Source organism: Helianthus annuus, chromosome 16, assembly GCF_002127325.2.
Source record: "Helianthus annuus cultivar XRQ/B chromosome 16, HanXRQr2.0-SUNRISE, whole genome shotgun sequence".
NCBI lineage: Eukaryota > Viridiplantae > Streptophyta > Magnoliopsida > Asterales > Asteraceae > Helianthus > Helianthus annuus.
The window spans coordinates 115,595,474-115,618,609 of NC_035448.2; the positions used below are offsets into that span (position 1 = coordinate 115,595,474).

The window sequence follows — 23,136 nt, forward strand, 5'->3', positions numbered from 1 at the left end:
TTGCCACAGCTACAATCCTGCCAAATTACAATTTGGTTCCCAGTTTAAAATTACAATTTCGCCACCAGTTCAAAATAAAATTTTTGTTTTGCCCCCAGGTAAAAATTACGATTTTGTCCTCAGTAAAAATATTACGATTTTGCCCTCAATTCAAAATAAAAAAATGGTTTTGCCCTCAGTTAAAAATATTATTTTGCCCCATTTTAAAATTACGATTTTACCCAAGCTAAAGATTGCAATGTTGCCATAGTTTTTTTTTGGCCAAAACTATGATAGTGTTTTATTTTACTTTGTTTACTCAATTTAGTTTTTATTCGTGCCAAACAGCTCCCTAGCACTCGCTAATTGGTCCTAACAAATTATGGTTTTGCCCCTAACTCTAAATTACACGCTTGCCCCCAGTTCAAAATAAAATTATGCTTTTGCCCCCAGCTAAAAATTTACGATTTTCTCCTCGCTTCAAAATTACGATATCACCCTAAATTCAAAATTATTTTTTTTTTGCCCCCAGTGCAAAATAAAAATATGGTTTTCCCCTAACTTACTCTCGGGAAAAAAAATTGATTTTTCCCCCAAATAAAAATAAAAATATGACTTTGCCCCAGCTAAAAATCGTGTCAAGTAGCTGCCTAACACTCTTTTTACTTTTTCTTTCTAGCAAAACTATGGTACTGTTTTTTTAATTGGTTAAGAATTATTCGGTCATCGCCCCACAACGCGTGCGGTGCAACACCTAGTTTGGTTACATTAGCAAGATAATATTCGGTTGAAACTTCTTTAGCATTATTACTAAACCTGCCGGTAGTAACTCGATTATTATTGATTGTCAAAGTTGTTGATACACACTAACCGCCGACAACAATTGTCGCTAATAGCATAATTGCCATTGACAGAAGTTGTTAATCAGTGTTACTAGTGACAGCCAGTTACTACTAATGATCAGTTTCTGTTGATAATAAATTTGCATGTAATTTTTTACCAACTATGCAAATACAAAGCAAATTACCTAGGGTTTTTCTTTGGACCCCACCCGGTGTGTGCCCGTTGGAATCCTTGGTCACTAGGAAGCTTTGCTCCCATTGAACTATATGGGTCATTGGTGCCATAAATCATAATAGCCTTGAACAAAGCTTAGCCTCATTTAGGGGGTGTTCATCGAATCGAATATCGAATTTTCGAATTATTCGAATTGAATTATTCGAATAATTTTAATTTTTCTTTGAATTCGAATTCGATTAAAACCTACCCAATTCGAATTCGTATACGAATAAAAAACCCAATTCGTATTCGATTAAAAATTCGAATTCGAATAAATTCAATTTGATTAAGTTTCTTTTAAAACATATAAAAATCTATTAAAATGAAACATAACTTTTAAAGCAGCCATAAAACACGATATCACATTAAAAATTTCCAAATAAAGTATCATAAATCTAACATTCAAAATGAGAGAGAATTCGAGAATAACCACTACAAGTTAATATTTTTAGTGTTAAAAATCTATTGATAGATTTGCTACTTAGGTTTTAGTTATGGGACATATATAGGTTTTAGTTATGGGCTATGTAGTGGGTTTGGTAATGGGTAATTTTGATACTTGGAATAAATTTTGAAAATAATTTATAGTATAGCTCAATAAAAGTTATATATGTATTATATATAAAAATAATAAATAAAATGTATAATTTTTATTCGAATTTGAAATTATAAATTCGTATTCGATTTACTTGACTCAAATTGAATCGAATTCGTATTCGAATTCTTATAATCGAAACGAATTCTTGATAATCGAATCGAGTTTAATCGAATTTTGAATTTTTTGAATTCGAAACGAATTCTGATCACCCCAAGCCTCATATCACATTGGTTTTAGGTAAACCCAAGTAAATTAAAAAAAAATAGGCCTGATGACACCAAAAGCCAACAACTAAATGTCTAAAAACAGAAGCATATTTGTTTCTATGGAATAACAAAAATCATTAACTGTAGAGTATAGACATAAATATGATAAATATGGCATGTAAGTTTATAAATTTCAAGTTACTAAAAACATATTTAAAGGTTCAAAATAAAATTTAGATTTAACTATAATATGGGGAGTGTGGTTTCATGTCTAATAAAAACATGTGGTCATCTTAAGGTCAAATATTATTGTCAATGAGTTTGTTGTATAAGATTTGTTTAGAAATCCCCTACCAACCTCAACATTGAAGAACTTGATTAATTACATTAGACTGCATCAACTCAATGAGCTCAAACGAGTGATTATCAAGGGAAGAAATACATGTACTCTTTTCTCGTAGCCATGTTTTGTTTTCTGAATACAGTTGTAGATCCAAAATTCCCATACCTATTATGTGTCAATTTTCCTTCACTAGGTTTTCATGACACTGAGTTTTACCTACTAAAATATATACTTTCGTTGTGCATTTAAACTAATTATTGTGAGTTCAAAAACAGTCTTAACTGGTTGAGTATAAATGATAATTATTCTAATTCTGTTTATTTATACTCAAAATTATCAGGTTTAGAGGCAAACTAATAGGAAGAATACATAAATATCAAAATTTCAGTCTCTTGATAGGTAACTAGCAAGTGCTCCAGAAAAAAAAAATGTGCATTGGATTTTTGTCACAAACGATCCACGGCTTTTTGATAAAATCCATCAACTGAGATTAGACGGCAACTGGTTCACCAACAGCCCTAGAAGCCTCGTCTTTAACCTGTACAACAATGTGCATCATTTCGAAATGTCACGTGTAGAGGTGGCAAAGTGGGTAGATTGGGCAGTTTGGATAACAAGAAAATCATGTGCACATCAAAACGGGTTCGCTAACCCTTCAGCAACTTTTGCCGATTTTATAATAGTTAATGTATTAAAAACAATTAAAAACTATATTGATGGAACAAAACCTTTAAGACAGATTTTGACTTGTTATAACTAGTTTCACTCATTAGCTAGTTTTCTTATATTTTACCCGTTTGTCCTTTACTAAAACAATACAACAAGTCATCAACTTGTTTTCATATAAACGGGTTTGAAATTGCCACCTACAATGACATTGTCAATAGACGGATTTTGATTTAAGAGGTATGTGTTGAGAAAATTATTTGTTTAGATTGTGCGGTTTTATTATACCATTGTAAAAGGAGAGATAATCTCAGTTGAGGAACTAGGGAGGCTTCCCCCCTTACCTGCAATTCGTACATGAAGTCTCTAGTTTTATATGAAACTTTTTTTGCATAGAAAATAAATTATCCAAACGGCGTAGAAGAATCTACCTTTGCTGATTTGAATAGTTCATCGATCACTTCAGACAATGTTGGATGGGCATGAACAGCATACTTGATGTCCTGCATAATTCGAATAAATTATCCGAACGGCGTAGAAGAATCATAGTATTGAACTTTGTCCTTGTTTTATATATAAATAAATTACATATTCAATGTGATATAGTGTACAGTAGGGGTGCTAAACGGGTCGTGTTCGCGGGTTGGCAGGTTTAACCCGACACTGTACAGTGAGGGTTAAAAGAATTGGAACACACTTTGGGTGACTTTTACGCTGTTTCAATTTTAGTCGAGGTTTTTCTTTTTTAAAATTGGCCCGTTGGAGATATAATACAACCTGGAGACGCAACTCTAATGGTTGGTAAATTCGAACCTGTATACGTGTTCCTAAAGCAATTGCATTTGATGCTTCGTGGATGAGGTCTGCAGCATGCATGCCAAATATATGAACACCAAGGATTTCTCCATTGTCGGGCCTGTAAATCAACTGCAAGCAAAAAAAGCAAAATAGCTTGAGTGAATATGCAACCAGTTAGAGAAAAGATACACAAGTCATTGCTTGCCAGCTGGTTATAAAGGAGTAAAAACACTTCACAAATATTTGTAAAGTGTACTTTCAATAGAATCGTGTGGTCGTTAATAAGAATAATTAAAAACAAATATAGTGGGTGAACCCGTTCTGGCCCAACTCATTTGAACCGTTTTAAAGCTGTCCGTTTTGACCGGTAAACAACCCGACCCGGCCCACCCTTATTAGTAATTACCTTGGCCATCCCCTCTCCTTCATTTTCAGCAAGGGCTTTGGTGTTGGCCTTAAAGCTAGTCTTGGCAATACTGATTTCGAATCCTTCCTTCTCAGCTTTCTCTCTTGCTTGAGGCTGCAAGTTTATAACTAAAACTCTTCAGAAAAACTTTATGATTATAGAATATATTATGTGACATTGTCAAAGATCTTAAAATGGAGGAATACACTCACAGGACTATACCCTTCCCTATCTTGAAACATATAAAAAAGATAATACTTTGTTATGCTCAAACTCCCAAAAATATTGTCTTTAGCAATATAGATTGTGTTTAACTATATTTATTATAGATTATGTTTAACTATATTTGGTTTTACTGAAACATAGGTTATCAACCGGAACAAGTTTTGAGTAGAGAAGGTCGTTCAATACAGAATTAGTTATAAGAAGAGAACCGAAAGATCCACACAAACACCTTTGTACGTATTGCTTTAACCATGATACATATGGCGGTTATGTAACCGCCTCTTTCTCTCACTTGGTATATGTGGCTAGCATTAGGTACAAATGCTCTCCAGTCTCCACTTAAAATTGGTTTTGTAGTGAACATGTGCCTAACTGGTTGAACATGTGCCTAACTGCCTATGCACACCGTTAGGATTGAACACACACATGAAACTGAACACACACACGAAAGCAATAAAACGACACGAATATTTTAAGTGGTTCGGTCAGCTAACCTACTATGCCCATTGTATCCCCAAGTTAGGCCCAAGCCTCAATGGAGATAACTAGGGTCGGCTAAATTAAAACCCTAATTTAATTGTCTTATGAAAGACGTGTGGGTTTTTGTTCGGATTCAAATAATAATAATATGAGATAATATAATTGAGCTTGTGTCTAGTTTGGGATGTGCGGGTACGCTCGATTCGGTTCTAGGTTCCTTTGATCTTAAATATACCTAATTGTCGGTCTACTAGTGGGTTCTCATCTAGGGAAAGTGGGAAAATTGAAACCGCCAATAATAGTATAAGGGATGCCATTATAAGTTAAGATCGTTAGAGTTTCTTATCATATCTCGTTGAAATAATTAAAAAAAATAATAATAAAAAAATGAGCTAGAAACAAAAGAAAAGTAGCACAGGCCTATGTAATCTTGGTTGGGGATGGTGACTCTACAACCGGAATGTCTCTAGGATGTGTGAAATCAAAAGTGCAAAAAAATTACCGACGCCTATTGTAATCTTGGTTGGGGATAGCGACTCTACAGCCGGAATGCCTCTGGGTTAGGTAAAGCAACGTCTAAGCTCAAAAGAAAGAAAAAAAAAGGAAAAAAAAATGAGAACACATTTGATTTTAAATTCTCTTGATCTTGGTATAAAACGGTTAGGAAATAACCCAGTGGTTGTTCCTTTTGTCCTATAAGCTTGAGGGGGGATTAGGTGAACCTGGGATTAGGTAAATTACCGACGCCTATTGTAATCTTGGTTGGGAGATAAGTTTAGATTAGTGTTGGATTGTGATGCCCTGCACTACTATGAGTTAGCTTTAGAGTTTCATTCTACGTTCGAGTACAGGCATGTAGGGGGATTTGCTGAGGCTGATGTGGTGTCTTTTTCATTAGGAAAGAAGGTGTTCAATATGACTTTGCCTCAGTTTGCGGTGGCGACGGGGTTTTATACACAGCAGGAGGTTCACGAGCCTGGGTTTGTGACATTGTTGAGGGGTGTTGTGAAGAAGGCGCAGGATTTTTGTGTGATGAAGGAGGATCTGGCCAGGTTTTGGGGTACGATTGCCACGGCACCATTCTCAAACAACATGGTGGCCTCGGATATTAGGGATCCAGTTCATAGGTTTATACACAAGATTTTGGCAGCCACGTTGATAGGTAGACATGAGGGAGATAATAAGGTGAATCATCATAGTTTGTTCTGTTTGATGTGCATGGTGGAGGGCCAACCGGCTAACTTAGCTAGTATTTTCGCGTGGTCGATGACGAGACCTTCGAGAGGAGGGAGGCAGGCTCGGTTATATTGTGGACCTTATATTACGTGGCTAGCAGAGAGTTTGGCGGTTTTCGCTGATTATCCAGCTGAGAGGATGCACACTGGTCCAGCTCCTACGTTGATGGAGCTGAAGAGTTTTCAGTCGGCGGGCATAGTTACTTATGATGAGCCGCCAGCTTGGGCAGCGATAGTTAAGGGGCCTCAGGTACAGCCTCCACCAAGTACGGTTGCAGCTGAGGCGATGCAGGCTACGATTCCCCCTAGATATCAGGTGCCTCTCGTTAGGTGTGAGTTACCTGCGCGCCAGTATCCGATTAGGGAGCCTCGCCCAGATCCTTTGACATTAAAGGCAGTATATGATAGGGTGAAGGGTTTGTACGATTATGTTGATGACCAGTTTGGTCAGATGAGGCATCAGATGGAGACATGTCAGAGGAGGTTAGAGGATGGCATGCGGGTTCTGATGGATCACTTTCAGTTGCAGCCACCGCCATCCTGGGAGGCAGGTTTTGAGGAGCAATGGAATGAAGGGGAGCGTGATGATGAGGGTTAGTACGAGGATGTAGCAGTGCTGATTATATCTTTTGTTTTTATTTTTCTTTTATGCTGCTTTGATCCTCATATTTTGGGTTGTACTTATATACTTAAACAGGTTGGTAGAGTTGTTGGGGTTGGTTGATACGCTGTCTGATGGATGTTGGAACTAACGTTATGATGATATATATTATGTTTGGTTTGTCTTGTTTGGTATGTTATGATTGATTGTTAGGTCGATGGTTGTTGCCGCTTCCGTTCGCGTGTCCGAGTTTAGGAATTGTTGCTGAGCGTGTTTGGATTGGAGGGCATATGTAGTATCGACTGGCACACTGACAGTCTCACATATATTCAGCTAAGTCGTTCCACTTGTATACTTTGTATAGTTTTTATTTTTTGTCGTTATTTCTTTTGTTTTTAGGTGTTAGGAGTCGTTTTTCATCCTTGCATTAGGGACAATGCAAATTTTAAGTGTGGGGATGGTACACTTGGGTTTTAGTCGTTAGTTTGGTTATTTTAGTCATAAAAAGTCGAAAAAATATTTTTTTAAAAAATTACAAATTTTCAAAAATCCAAAACAATTGAAAATTTAGAAAATGACTTTTGAAAGTAAGAAGTTTGCAAAATAAAAAGCGGAAAATGATAGAAAAGTCGGGTTTTTGTTCGGATTCAAATAATAATAATATGAGATAATATAATTGAGCTTGTGTCTAGTTTGGGATGTGCGGGTAGGCTCGATTCGGTTCTAGGTTCCTTTGATCTTAAATATACCTAATTGTCGGTCTACTAGTGGGTTCTCATCTTAAATATACCTACATCCACTGTGGTAACTAGGAATATTTGTATTAAGCTTTTGGTACAAGAATTTACAGATACAAACAATCTCTTATATAAGATTGGATGAAAGAGAAGATTGTCACAAAACAAAACATGATCCGTGAATAATGGGTTGGATCATCTCAGCCCCTTATCTTCTTTTGCTGTTTTGATAAGAATGATTACCTGATGTCCACTTGCTCTAGTGGATTCACACTCAACAATTGATCAAGTTGTCAAGTGGTTGGCTTCACACAACAATCTCCCACTTGAAACCACGGAATAATCTTCACCTGTGCTTCAACTGTGCATCAGTATCTCTGTAAAAAACTTTGATCTTCATCATTCCTAGTTACCCGGCCTTCTCTTCAATTAACCTGAAGGCCAGTTGAAGCTATGCAAAGCTTCAACTTCTCTAAGGTGACAACCTTAGTCAACATATCAGATGGATTTTCACTTCCTTTGATCTTCTTCAACTTCAGAGTGCCTTCACTAATTTGCTCTCTGATGAAGTGATATCTCAGTTGTATATGCTTTGTCTTCGAATGGAAGACAGGATTCTTTGCAAGATGAATTGCACTTTGATTGTCACAGAATAGTGCACAATCAACTTGTTCCTTGCCGAGCTCTTTGAGAAAATTCTTCAACCATATAAGCTCTTTGCTTGCTTCAGCAACTGCCATATACTCAGCTTCTGTGGTTGAAAGGGCAACACTTTTCTGCAGTCTGGACATCCAGCTTACTGCAGTGCCTCCCGCTGTAAAGACATATCCGGTGGTGCTTTTGTAAGATTCTTTACAACCACCAAGGTCAGCATCAGCAAAACCCTTCAGAATAACCTCTTTCCCTTTAAACTGTAATGCCACTTTTGAAGTCCCCTTCAAATATCTTAGCAGCCATTTAACTGCTTCCCAATGTTCTCTCCCTGGATTGGACATAAACCGACTAACAACTCCCACTGCATGAGCTATATCTGGTCTCGTGCATACCATTGCATACATGAGGCTACCAACTGCCGATGCATACGGAACTTTAGCCATATCTGCTTTGTCTTCATCTGATCTGGGTGACTGAACTTTAGGAAGCTTAAAGTGACTTCCCAAAGGTGTGCTTCGAATCTTGGCATCTTTAAGGCTGAATCTTTCTAACACTTTCTCAATGTACTTCTCTTGAGAGAGTGTTAAAGAACCATCTTCTTTGTTTCTGAAAATACTCATCCCGAGTATTTGGTTTGCAGCTCCCAAGTCTTTCATCTCGAACTCTTCAGACATTTGTTTCTTCAGCTTCTTGATCTCTGTCATGTCTGAACCTGCAATCAACATATCATCCACATATAGTAATAGAATGATATAAGAACCCTTAAACCTCTTGATGTAGCAACAATGGTCATTGTCACATCTCTTGTATCCGACTCTTCCCATGAAGTTATCAAACTTCAAATGCCATTGTCGGGGCGCTTGTTTCAGACCATACAAACTCTTCTTCAACTTACACACCAAGTTTTCTTTGCCTTAACCTGAAAACCTTCTGGTTGTGTCATGTAGATATCTTCTTCTAGGTCACCATTTAAAAAAGCTGTCATGACATCTAGCTGCTCTAGATGCAAACCTTCTGCTGCTACAATACTGAGAACAAGTCTGATGGTAGTCATTTTCACCACTGGAGAAAATATTTCATTGAAATCAATTCCCTCTTTCTGCTGAAATCCCTTGACCACTAATCTTGCTTTGTACCGTTTGGTACCATCATGTTCATCTTTGACCCTGAAAACCCACTTGTTATGAAGAGCCTTCTTCCCAGCAGGAAGCTTTGTTAAGTGCCAGGTCTTATTCTTCTCAAGCGACTTCATTTCTTCTTTCATTGCTAACTCCCACTGCAATGAATCTTTCAACCCCATGGCTTCTGAGTAACACTGGGGTTCACCATTTTCTGTCAAAAGTATGTAATTGACGGATGGTGAATATCTGTCTGGTGGTCTAACGACTCTGGAGGATCTTCTTGGTTGAAACTGAGGAGTTTCTAGGGATTCTGGAATTTGAGGAGCGACCTCTTCTTCTTCTTCTTCAGAATCATTACTAGAATCATCCCCTGAGCTCCCACTGTCGATTGACTCATTCCCATTTTCTGGAATGTCGACTGAAGCTTCTTTCCTTGTTTCACCACTTTCAAATTCAACATAGTCTTTCTGAACTTCTGGTCTTTTGGTGTTTCTGTCTTTGTACAATTCGTTTTCATTGAAGACGACATTCTTGCTTCTGATTACTTTTCTGCCTTCATTATCCCAAAGCATATAACCCATTTGTTCTGACCCATAACCAATGAATGTGCACTTCTTGGATTTTGAGTCTAACTTATCACTGTCACCAGCTTCTAACAAATCGTAAGCACTACAACCAAAGACTCGTAAGTGTTCGAGACTTACCTCCTTTCCTTGCCACATTTCTTCAGGCAACTTGAAATCTAAGGGACCGGTTGGTGAACGGTTGATCAAGTAGGCTGCAGTGCTAACTGCATCGGCCCAGAAAGTCTTGGGCATCCCGGCATTTAGCCTCATGCTTCTAGCCCTCTCATTTAGAGTTCTATTCATTCTCTCAGCTACACCATTCTGCTGAGAATTTCCGGGAACTGTCTTGATCATCTTTATCCCTTTCTTGGCACAATAGTCAGTGAACTGCTGACTAATGTATTCTCCACCATTATCAGACTTTAAGCACTTTACCTTCAAGTTAGTTTCATTTTCAACAGCAGATTTCCATATCTTAAAAGCATCAAATACGGCAGATTTATGCTTAAGAAAATATACCCATACCTTTCGTGTTGAATCATCGATGAAAGTAACATAGTATCTTGAGCCTCCTAGAGATAAAACTGAGGTTGGTCCATATACATCCGAGTGAACAAACTCTAACTTCTGAGCTTTCGGTGTCCTCCCTGTCTTCAAAAAAGTAACCCTCTTTTGTTTTCCAAGAACACAAGGTTCACAGAATTCAGTTTCCACTTTCTTCAAGTCTGGAAACTTACCTTTCTGAGCCAACATCTTCAATCCCTTCTCGCTCATGTGTCCGAGTCGGTTGTGCCATAAATTTGATGGACTCGTACCGGTGGTCATTGCATGAACGCCTTCAGCAGAGACTTCTGCCATGTATAGAGTACCTTGCTTCTTTCCTTTGGCAATCACTAAATTGCCTTTGATCACTTTCCATTGTCCACCCCCAAAGTGAACATTAAACCCTTCATCATCCAGTTTACCAACTGAAATCAACTTTCTCCTCAAATTAGGAATAACCCTGACATTTTTCAATGTCCATATAGTTCCTAATGAGGTCTTCAAGTCTACATCTCCAATACCTGTGATATCAAGCATTTGATCATCTGCTAAACGAACTTTACCAAAGTTACCTGTTCGTAGATTCTTGACCATATCTGGGCATGAGATAGCATGGAAAGAAGCATCTGAATCCATAATCCAAGATTCAACTGAATCTTCAACAGAACAGATGAGAACATCACCTTGTTCTTCCGATGATACACTGTTTACTTCTTTCTTTGAAGCGGGTTTTGTACATTGGCTTCTATAGTGACCTTTTTCTTTGCAATTCCAACATTCAACGTCTTTTCTGTTCTTTGACTGTCCCCTTCTTCTGGACTTGGACCTGCCTCGATTATGTCCTCTTTCGTTTCTTCTTCCTCTACTTTCTGTATGCAATAAAGAACTAGAATTAGAAGTCTCACCACTGCTTCTCCGTCTGATATCTTCGTTTACTATCAAGTCACGAATACTATCGAAAGTGAGTTTGGTAGTGCCGGATGCACTACTAACAGCTGTGACTGTGCCTGACCAACTGTCGGGCAACGATGATAAAAGGAGTAGTGCTTGCACTTCATCTTCAAACTTTATTTCAACTGAGACTAAACGAGAGATAATCGAGTTAAACTCATTTATGTGAGCGGTAACCGACATGCCTTCATTCATCTTGGTGTTAACCAATTGTCGGATGAGGAATACTTTGTTTGAAGCGGATGGCTTTTCATACACCATATGTGGTTGTTTCATTGACAATGTTGTAAGCAACACTCTTTGCCAAAGAAAGCCTAACCACACCCAAAGCTTGTCTATCCAACAACATCCAATCTTCATCATACATGTCATCTGGTTGTTCACCTGAAATAGGCAAATGCAAACTTTTCTGATACAATAAATCTTCAATTTGCATTTTCCAAAATCCATAATCACTACCATCGAACTTATCAATCTTGATTTTACTGTCTTCTGCCATTAAAAAAATACCAAATTACTACTAACCAAACGGGTTTGTACTGCTAAGTGGTAATTTATACGAGCGAAAGCAACAATCAGAAACAAATAACTTATCTGTTTCAAGCTTTAATGGCAATGAATCAAGTAGTAGTGGGTTGTGATAGATACTTGTCAAAGTTGAGGGGCCTTTCTGTTCAACTGAGAAACTTTAATTTCTCCACTAGAAATAAAAAAGTTGAGGGGGCCTTTCTGTTTAAATTGAGAAACTCAACTTCCAACAAAAAATAAAAAACACGTTCAGTGTTCTTCCCCAATAAAAAAGTTGAGGGGGCCTTTCTGTTTATCAGACTTTAAGCACTTTACCTTCAAGTTAGACTTTCATGCTGTAAGGTAGATTGTCATATTAGGGCACTTTTCAAGAAGTTAGAAGACTGTAAGGAAATCTAACAACTGGTAGTCGTAACAGCCTTGGTAGAGTCTCACAAGTTTCTTCCTGAGAAGGGTCGGGAGGTCTTAGTAGGGAATTCTTAAGGTTTAGCATTAAAAGATCCCGGTTCCATACCACGTTAATTTCGAATAGAAATCCAATCCTAGTTGAACATGAGTCTAGCCTAGGTAGCCTTCATCATCACTGAGTTAAGTCTTCGTCCAATTTAGCGTCTAATTAATCTAGTTAATTTAGTTTAATTTTAGGGTAAATTACACTTTTCGTCCTTTATGTTTGTACCTAATTGCAACGGATAGCCTTTAACTTCAATAATTACAGCCACAATCCTTTTTTTTTGTTGAAAGCTTTACACCATAGGTCCTTTAGCACTAACCTTGTTAAAATTATCAGTTAAGTCTAGTCATGTGCAAAGCACATGAGGGTATTCCTGTCATTTTACCCTACCATTTTATTTAAAAGTATATTTATATTTATACCAAACAAAAACCTAAAAACATGAATATAAACCAAACTCTTCATCTTCTTTATCCTGAACCACTGTCGTAGCATCACCACCGCCACCACCGTCGTAAGCACCTCCACCGTCTAAGAGATTAATTACTCAGCCCTTCCCCAACTCCGGTCAGCCTCTCTCCGGTCATCTTCTCCGACCACTTTTTATATGGAGCTCGGACATCATCCAGCAACAACCACCCTAACCCATCTGATGCGATCCTATTGTTGAGATCCTTTGGGCCCTATATGCGATTTGGAACGTTTCACTTCCAGCCCTCACTACTGAAACCCTTAAAGCGCAGAGGGAAAATCACTCCAAAAAATGGTGCAGACCAGAGCCAAAACTAAGAAGACCCTTAATGCCTGTTTCTCTCAAGCTTCTGTGGATGATTCCGATGATCAATCGACTGAGCCTGGAGCAATTGTTAGTTTAAATTTGTGAACAGGTTATTTAGGGTTTTTGGTTTGCTGGGATGTGGGTTTTGAAAAGTCAAAGTAATTTACTTTGATAATGGGTTGGTGGTGGGTGGTGGTAGATGACGACGGAATGAGGCGGTGATGAGTGGTGAGAAAATAGATTGACGGAGAAGAAGATAATGTAAACAGAAACTGGTTTTTGCTGATTACGGTGGTGGTGGCTGCGACTGGATATGATGGTGATGGTGGAGGTTAGTTGAAGAGAAACAGGGAAAGAGATGGTTGAGAGAAGAGATAGGGTTTTATAAAAAAAAAGTGAAATTAGCCGTCTACCCTCGGGCAAGGCACATGTTTTGAGTTAACTTAAAATTTTAACCTTGTTAGTGCTAAAGGATGAAAGACGTAACGAGTTTTCTAAATAAAGGATTGTGACTGTAATTACTGAAGTTAAAGGCTATCCGTTGCAATTCGATACAAACATAAAGGACGAAAAGTGTAATTTACCCTTAATTTTAATTACAAATTTAGGATTTTTAGAACGGGATCTTTTGATGGACTCGGACCGGTGGTCATTGCATGAATGCCTTCAGCAGAGACTTCTGCCATGTATAGAGTACCTTGCTTCTTTCCTTTGGCAATCACTAAATTGCCTTTGATCACTTTCCATTGTCCACCCCCAAAGTGAACATTAAACCCTTCATCATCCAGTTTACCAACTGAAATCAACTTTCTCCTCAAATTAGGAATAACCCTGACATTTTTCAATGTCCATATAGTTCCTAATGAGGTCTTCAAGTCTACATCTCCAATACCTGTGATATCAAGCATTTGATCATCTGCTAAACGAACTTTACCAAAGTTACCTGTTCGTAGATTCTTGACCATATCTGGGCATGAGATAGCATGGAAAGAAGCATCTGAATCCATAATCCAAGATTCAACTGAATCTTCAACAGAACAGATGAGAACATCACCTTGTTCTTCCGAGGATACACTGTTTACTTCTTTCTTTGAAGCGGGTTTTGTACATTGGCTTCTATAGTGACCTTTTTCTTTGCAATTCCAACATTCAACGTCTTTTCTGTTCTTTGACTGTCCCCTTCTTCTGGACTTGGACCTGCCTCGATTATGTCCTCTTTCGTTTCTTCTTCCTCTACTTTCTGTATGCAATAAAGAACTAGAATTAGAAGTCTCACCACTGCTTCTCCGTCTGATATCTTCGTTTACTATCAAGTCACGAATACTATCGAAAGTGAGTTTGGTAGTGCCGGATGCACTACTAACAGCTGTGACTGTGCCTGACCAACTGTCGGGCAACGATGATAAAAGGAATAGTGCTTGCACTTCATCTTCAAACTTTATTTCAACTGAGACTAAACGAGAGATAATCGAGTTAAACTCATTTATGTGAGCGGTAACCGACATGCCTTCATTCATCTTGGTGTTAACCAATTGTCGGATGAGGAATACTTTGTTTGAAGCGGATGGCTTTTCATACACCATATGTGGTTGTTTCATTGACAATGTTGTAAGCAACACTCTTTGCCAAAGAAAGCCTAACCACACCCAAAGCTTGTCTATCCAACAACATCCAATCTTCATCATACATGTCATCTGGTTGTTCACCTGAGATAGGCAAATGCAAACTTTTCTGATACAATAAATCTTCAATTTGCATTTTCCAAAATCCATAATCACTACCATCGAACTTATCAATCTTGATTTACTGTCTTCTGCCATTAAAAAAATACCAAATTACTACTAACCAAACGGGTTTGTACTGCTAAGTGGTAATTTATACGAGCGAAAGCAACAATCAGAAACAAATAACTTATCTGTTTCAAGCTTTAATGGCAATGAATCAAGTAGTAGTGGGTTGTGATAGATACTTGTCAAAGTTGAGGGGCCTTTCTGTTCAACTGAGAAACTTTAATTTCTCCACTAGAAATAAAAAAGTTGAGGGGGCCTTTCTGTTTAAATTGAGAAACTCAACTTCCAACAAAAAATAAAAAACACGTTCAGTGTTCTTCCCCAATAAAAAAGTTGAGGGGGCCTTTCTGTTTATCAGACTTTAAGCACTTTACCTTCAAGTTAGACTTTCATGCTGTAAGGTAGATTGTCATATTAGGGCACTTTTCAAGAAGTTAGAAGACTGTAAGGAAATCTAACAACTGGTAGTCGTAACAGCCTTGGTAGAGTCTCACAAGTTTCTTCCTGAGAAGGGTCGGGAGGTCTTAGTAGGGAATTCTTAAGGTTTAGCATTAAAAGATCCCGGTTCCATACCACGTTAATTTCGAATAGAAATCCAATCCTAGTTGAACATGAGTCTAGCCTAGGTAGCCTTCATCATCACTGAGTTAAGTCTTCGTCCAATTTAGCGTCTAATTAATCTAGTTAATTTAGTTTAATTTTAGGGTAAATTACACTTTTCGTCCTTTATGTTTGTACCTAATTGCAACGGATAGCCTTTAACTTCAATAATTACAGCCACAATCCTTTTTTTTTGTTGAAAGCTTTACACCATAGGTCCTTTAGCACTAACCTTGTTAAAATTATCAGTTAAGTCTAGTCATGTGCAAAGCACATGAGGGTATTCCTGTCATTTTACCCTACCATTTTATTTAAAAGTATATTTATATTTATACCAAACAAAAACCTAAAAACATGAATATAAACCAAACTCTTCATCTTCTTTATCCTGAACCACTGTCGTAGCATCACCACCGCCACCACCGTCGTAAGCACCTCCACCGTCTAAGAGATTAATTACTCAGCCCTTCCCCAACTCCGGTCAGCCTCTCTCCGGTCATCTTCTCCGACCACTTTTTATATGGAGCTCGGACATCATCCAGCAACAACCACCCTAACCCATCTGATGCGATCCTATTGTTGAGATCCTTTGGGCCCTATATGCGATTTGGAACGTTTCACTTCCAGCCCTCACTACTGAAACCCTTAAAGCGCAGAGGGAAAATCACTCCAAAAAATGGTGCAGACCAGAGCCAAAACTAAGAAGACCCTTAATGCCTGTTTCTCTCAAGCTTCTGTGGATGATTCCGATGATCAATCGACTGAGCCTGGAGCAATTGTTAGTTTAAATTTGTGAACAGGTTATTTAGGGTTTTTGGTTTGCTGGGATGTGGGTTTTGAAAAGTCAAAGTAATTTACTTTGATAATGGGTTGGTGGTGGGTGGTGGTAGATGACGACGGAATGAGGCGGTGATGAGTGGTGAGAAAATAGATTGACGGAGAAGAAGATAATGTAAACAGAAACTGGTTTTTGCTGATTACGGTGGTGGTGGCTGCGACTGGATATGATGGTGATGGTGGAGGTTAGTTGAAGAGAAACAGGGAAAGAGATGGTTGAGAGAAGAGATAGGGTTTTATAAAAAAAAAAAGTGAAATTAGCCGTCTACCCTCGGGCAAGGCACATGTTTTGAGTTAACTTAAAATTTTAACCTTGTTAGTGCTAAAGGATGAAAGACGTAACGAGTTTTCTAAATAAAGGATTGTGACTGTAATTACTGAAGTTAAAGGCTATCCGTTGCAATTCGATACAAACATAAAGGACGAAAAGTGTAATTTACCCTTAATTTTAATTACAAATTTAGGATTTTTAGAACCCCCCCCCCCCCAATCAAATAAACAATTTAGTCTAGATAGAGTCTTAGCATAATTTAATTGAGTCTCGTGGGTTCGATATCCAGACTTGCTTAGCTTTACTAGAGTCGACCAGTTCGCTTGCCGGTTAGTAGTTTAGTCGAGTTTAGAGAGTCTAGAGTATTACTTTGAGTCTAGATTCAGTTTAATTTTAGTTGTTTTTATTAAACTACTTTTAGCACATCAAGTTTTTATTAAAAGTAGTTTAATAAAAACGACAATATCTAGTTGTTTTTATTAAACTACTTTTAACACAATAAAAGAGGGATTTTGGAAATTGTAAAAGAACATACCTCAGTTAACCCAACCATACTGATTTCAGGATGTGTGAAACATGCAGCTGGGATGCTCAGATGATTAAGAACATGATCTTTCCCGGAAACTTGCTCAACAACTTTTTTAAATAGACAAATGTCAAATTAGATAGGCAGCAATAAACTGGTACTAAATGATTGATTGAAAGTAAACAAAATGGTCACCTGAAATTCCCTGGGCACTTGCTGCATGTGCAAGCATCATTTTGCCATTAGCATCACCAATGCAATATAAGTGAGGGACCAATTTTCCCTTTGAATCAATAACTCGCATGCGTTCATCAACGGGAATAAAACCACGTTGTGTCTCTACATTAACCTATGATAAGAAAACCTAATTAATTCAGTATTCTCTTGTCTTTGATCTTACTCACAGAAGCTTAGATGTGATACTACTGATAGGTTCACTTACATTCTCCAAACCGAGCCCTTGTGTAAATGGGGCCCTTCCGGTTGCAATGAGAGCAGCATCTACCTACAGTAAAATGTATTAATATATATGTGTGATGGAAATATAAAACTGCTTTTGACTTGAGCATGGTCAAAGTCAAACCCCACCTCCAACGTATCTTTTGGTTCCTTTGTCTTCGCATCTATAAGCTCAATTGTTACAGGTTTACCATCCTTTGCTGGAGTGATCTGTTATTACGGAAGTACTTAACAAGCATGAACATTGATGAATTAATGTCTACCCAAGCCCCTAGAAAGAGATAAAAGTGTAAGAACCTTGGTTGCAAATACACCAGTATGATAGTCAATCTTTCGAGGATTTATAAGAACCCTTTGAGCCAATTTTCCGATTTCTGGGTCGAATCCAGGCATTAACTGATCTAAAGCTTCTACAAATGTCACCTGTGAGACAATGACAAGTTTCATCAAATAACTGTATGATATTTTATTTAAATGATTCAACAAAATTGTACTGAACAATGTAAATTATGATGTTCAAAGTAATTGAAAAGACTAATGCAGTCTTTTGGTCCCTAGAGTAGCTTATTTGACAACTAGCAAACATGTGATAGAGCAAAATAACGTGAGCTCAATATGCGCACTGCAAGCATACATAGTCTACACCTATGTACACATACATTAATCTATCTATACACATTACACAAATATATATATATATATATATATATATATATATATATACACACACACACGTACGTACATTACTCTGATGTTGAATTAAACATAAAATATTATGACAAGCACCCTATAACCTCAAACTTGACAACCTGGAAAAACTCAAACACATCAAGCAACAAATAAATAATGCAACACAAGAACATATCCATATTCCTTTGTGTGTAAGGGTGTAGCAAAAATTGCATTAGGGCCTTTTTTTCTTGGAATTCAATTTATGAGATAGTACAAATCGGTTCATTGTATATGAGGTAAAACAAACTGAAAAAACAAGAGAAGACGAAGAAGAAAAGAAAGAAAGATTGGAAGTAATTTAGTGCATGGAAAATATGTTCAGAAGGTATTAGTAATGCCCACCTCACTTCCAAGTGCTGTATAAACATCACTGAATTCAAGACCTATGTAACCACTTCCAACAATAACTATCCACTCAGGCACTGTCTCTAATTTTAGTGCATGATCACTGGTTATTACGGTTTTACCTGCAGGTAGCTGATCAGTAACAATTATGAAGGTATCATAACAGTCATTTTCTGCCTAAGATTCAAATGGTCTTGCTTGCAAATAGGAGGCTATGTAATATAGAACCAACACATTATAGTCAAGTGAACATAGTTGTGTTAGGTACATAGCAGGTAACTTATTTGTAACTGTAAGCCACTTCTTACGACAAAACCACTAAAATAGCCATTATCAAACTAGTTAATGAACTACTCGTTTGCATTTCCAATCTTACAGTCACTTTTTTCAAAGAAGATACTTTTAATTCCCATTAAAGGTGGAGATCAAGACACCAGTAAAAACATAAATGAAGATATTTCAAGAAAGATAACCTGTGTGCAATAAAGAATAACTTTATTAACGGAATCAAGTTGGTAAACGATAAAAAAAAACTATAAAGGGAAAGATAATGTTTCTTGCCTATTTTCACCAGAATTTCTACAGTATCAAAGATCCTAAAATGTACCCAAGTAAATATGATCTCATAAGACTCTCCAATTAGAATGTTCAATGGATACTCTCTTATCTAGTTCCATTTCTAAAGTTATCTTTTATTCCTTTTAGCTAAAATTGTTATTATAGCTCATAGCTCAACTAGAATGCTTTGGTGAGGGAAAATGGACGGATAAAGCGGCACTTACCATCAACTTCAACTCCCTTAGGGACAAATGGTACTGATCCAGTAGCTATAATAATGTCTTTTGCCGTAATAACTGTCTCGCTGCCCCCAGCTTTTCCATATTTCACCTTTTGTGGACCCTGCACATACATTCATAACAAATCGAACATAAGATGTTTGTATGATCTGATGCGATTAATGAGAAAAAGGTGAATTGTATTTCTGATCTGATGGCCAGCAATACAGGACATACCACGACAGTGCCAACACCTGTCAATATGTCCACGCCAAGAGATTTCAAAGAATTGGTCAAATTATTTCGAATTTTGGTGGCAAGATTTTCTGCGTGATCGGCTACCCCCTGTCTGTCATACCCAGCAGCTGCAACCTGCCAATATGGGTTAGTAAATTCTAGTCAATTGCCATGGTTTGAGAACATTCTACCTGTCTAAAGCAAATGTTTGGGGAAGAAAAAGTCTTTAAGATTGTGTTAGGCTGTTAGCTTACAAAGACAGTATGAGAAAACGAGACCATATGATACTAGAACCAACATATCTTTACCCCAAAAGGGGGTGCAAACTACAGTCAAAATTTTGAGTTTATTCCCACAGAACTTTGTCGTTTAGTCTTTACATGAAGTTTCCTTGTGACCCGGTTTACTAAAACGGTGACCTCATCTAAATTCTATCTTACATCTGCCAGTGAAGCCAAGAACAACTGCATGGTTCACGAGGAATATACCCAATCAGAGAAGCAACTAAATAAGGTTTTAAGATCGTGCGTAACTCTGCTATATTGAATGCCTTTTGAGTAGAATATCATACTTTAATATTCTAACTTTTGGTTCTTTTATTGTGTGGTCGACACAGTCGATTTACTTCCTAAGTCCACATATTTTTTGTAACTTGACTTCATGTGATTCAGGGCACACTGGCAAATCTTATCAAATTGTCAAGTGACCTCCAACTTGGTGATTTATCAATCATGAAGTGTTCATAAGTTACAGATACCTTAGGTATGCCATGACTTGGAATTCACAACTTCTATCTAACATAAATGTTTGTCACATAATGTTGAGGCTAGCCTACAAACCAGTTAAATTTACAGCCAAAAATTCCAATGAATTATGAATCTCTCCTATTAGTTACTTTTACAGACTACAACAGAGAGAAGTTAAGTGCACACAACATGATCTTACTGAAAGTAGTACCACCTGACAAGTACTTATAGACCTTTCTATATAATTAGTTAAGATAGAAGCTCTAGTTGGAATAAATAATATAAAGAAAAACGAGATGAAGAACTCCTCTACAATATCAGAGATACACAAAGGCAACATAAGAATCCCAAATGTCACATATAGACAGACATATATGGAAGAGAATTTATAGATGCTACAAACTAAAAATATATTTGATGAGTTACAGTCTTACAGATATACCTGTAATCCAAAAGACTTCATATGGTGTTCATTCTGAAGCTCTCGCATGCGACCACTAACGGCAAGAAGGGCTTTGGAAGGAACACAACCACGATTAACACATGTTCCACCAACCACATCACCTTCAATGATGGCCGTTTTCAGACCCTGCGGAGGTCAAATTCATGTTTGATTAAACGAAAATGCAGGTTATCAGGGGAAACTGAATGCATTTCCAAAAGAACTGATTCTCACTATCTCAACTACAAACATCAAAAGCCATCGGTATAGACCTTTCATTTCTTTGTAATATATGTTATTACCGTATTGTGTATTCATCAGCATTCAACAAATAACATTTGATGTATGAAAGAAAACCACAGACAAGCTTTTAGCAGAGCTATAGGATGCTCAACAGACATTCAAGGATATTATAGTTCACTGAATCAATGAATATACTTCCCAAAATTATCTATGACATGTGCACACCAACAGTTCAACTAAGTAGTGTTACTTCACATTCTCAGTTCTGACAAAAACCTAAATCAAATCAAAATTTCTATTCCCCTTAACTAACAACACTTTATTTTCTATATATATATATATATATATATATATATATATATATACACACACACAATTATCTACAGCAAACTGGATTTTAAAAACCTAAACTATGACCCATCGGCTAATAATACCAGCAATTTAACAAGCAAAACAACCTGATCCGCATAATCATCTTACATTTGCACTTGATTTCGCTCACAAGGAGCAGAGGAAGGTACATTTCCCGATTTCGCTCATAATCATCCCTGTGAACGGAATCGAGTGGAAATCAAGTGTGAAACTGTGATGATTATGCAAGTGTGATTGTCCGATCTGCATCCAGAGCAGGCTTCTCTACTGTATACATCAGCATTCGAAAAAAAAACATTTGATGTTTGAAAGAAAACCGCACACACATTTTAGCAAAAAGCTATAGGATGCCCAATAGATATTCATGGAAAATTATAGTTCACTGAATGTCTGAATCAATGAATATACTTCCTTAAATTATCTACAACATGCGCGCATCAACAGTTCAACTAAGTACAATATTACTTCACAGTTCAGATTCTCAATTCTGACAAAAACCTAAATCAAATCAATATCCGAGTCTATTTCACTTAATTAACAACAGTTTCTTTTCTTTAAAACATATATTTATCTACGACAAACTGGATTTTAATAATCTAAACTGTGACCTATCAGCTAATAATACCAACAATTTAACCAGCAAGGGCAACCAAATCGACATAATCATCTTACATTTACACTTAATTTCCACTCGATTTCGCTCACAACGAACAAAGGACGGTACATTTCCCGATCTCGCTCATAATCAACCCTATGAACGAAATCACTCCAAATCTACGATAATTATGAAAGTGCGATTATCCTTGCCCCTCAGCAACTAAACTGAAAGCTGACAGTGTCATTAACCATACAGAAATCTAATTTAGTAATTTCTCACTAACAACCTGAACAACTTAAACTGATCCTAATCTTCCAATCAATCAAGTAAACTACACACACAAAAAAAAAAGAAAAAAAAAAACCAGATCACCATCACCTTCTCAACAGCATGAAGAGCAGCACCATGACCACCAACACCAGCTCCAATAATGACCAGATCATAATCAAAACCTTTCGATTGAGCTCCGTTTCCGTTTCCATTCAAGGAAGCAAAAACCTTCATTTTCGGCTTCAACATAACCGCATTACTACATGCCGATCTGCATCCTGTAACAGCTTCGCTTCTGAGTCCGCAGAAGCGGAGCTGGCTGGAGAAGACGCCGGGAAAGGCGGAGGAGGTTGCTCCGGCGTCGGATCTGACGGTGATCGGAGAAGCGGAGGAAAGTGAGAGAGAAATTGCGGATTGCATGTTGAATGTTGAAGAAGAGAGAGAGAGAGAGTTAGGTTTTGGAGGAGTGGAGGTGTGTATTTGAAGGTGTATGTATGGTGATGCTTTGGGATGTTAGCCGGGGGAGACGACGGCGGAGTTAACGAAGTTGTGAGTGTGTGTATTTGAAGGTGTTTTGAGTTTCAGAGTGGTTGAGGGAGTTGAACAACGTCTAGTTTGTTTCTAAGATATTTACAATCACATGTAAGTTAACCAATTGGTAGATATGGTTTTAGGGGGTTTTGTTTGGCTAAGTTTTCAGCATCCCTTATAGCTTAATGACTTTTAAAAAAGTTAACAAGGATTAAAAGTGTTTTTCACTTTTTAAAATAACTTTTTGTACAAAGAGAAAAAGTTAGTTTTAAAAGGTTAGTAAGGAGTGACTTTTTGAGTGAAGGGTTTGAAAAATGGGCGTTATTCGACATGTGTAAGTTATGTTAGTGCGAGTCAGAATGATGGCGTTGTGGATAAAAGGGGTGTGGAAAGAGGCGTTATTCGACACGTGATACATATTTTTTTTATTATT

General features: G+C 37.4%; 1 protein-coding gene across 2 annotated transcripts; it reads right to left on the reverse strand.

Moving 5' to 3' along the window:
• Positions 1-2,467: 2,467 nt before the first annotated feature.
• LOC110917185 (dihydrolipoyl dehydrogenase 2, chloroplastic) lies at positions 2,468-22,817 on the reverse strand. 2 transcript variants are annotated; one of them, XM_022161779.2, is made up of 15 exons: positions 22,281-22,816; positions 20,690-20,836; positions 19,502-19,636; positions 19,271-19,388; positions 18,486-18,610; positions 17,709-17,834; positions 17,541-17,621; positions 17,395-17,457; positions 17,148-17,301; positions 16,962-17,062; positions 4,056-4,169; positions 3,665-3,778; positions 3,283-3,354; positions 3,140-3,195; positions 2,488-2,723 (listed from the first exon to the last, which is right to left on the reverse strand). In XM_022161779.2, exons 1-15 carry the CDS (start codon positions 22,590-22,592, stop codon positions 2,666-2,668), a joined length of 1,776 nt encoding a protein of 591 aa, XP_022017471.1. In that variant the 5' UTR covers positions 22,593-22,816; the 3' UTR covers positions 2,488-2,665. The 2 variants fall into 2 exon arrangements, with proteins under 2 accessions (XP_022017472.1, XP_022017471.1); XM_022161780.2 differs by lacking the exon at positions 3,140-3,195 and having other exon boundaries at positions 2,468-2,723; positions 22,281-22,817.
• Positions 22,818-23,136: the final 319 nt, after the last annotated feature.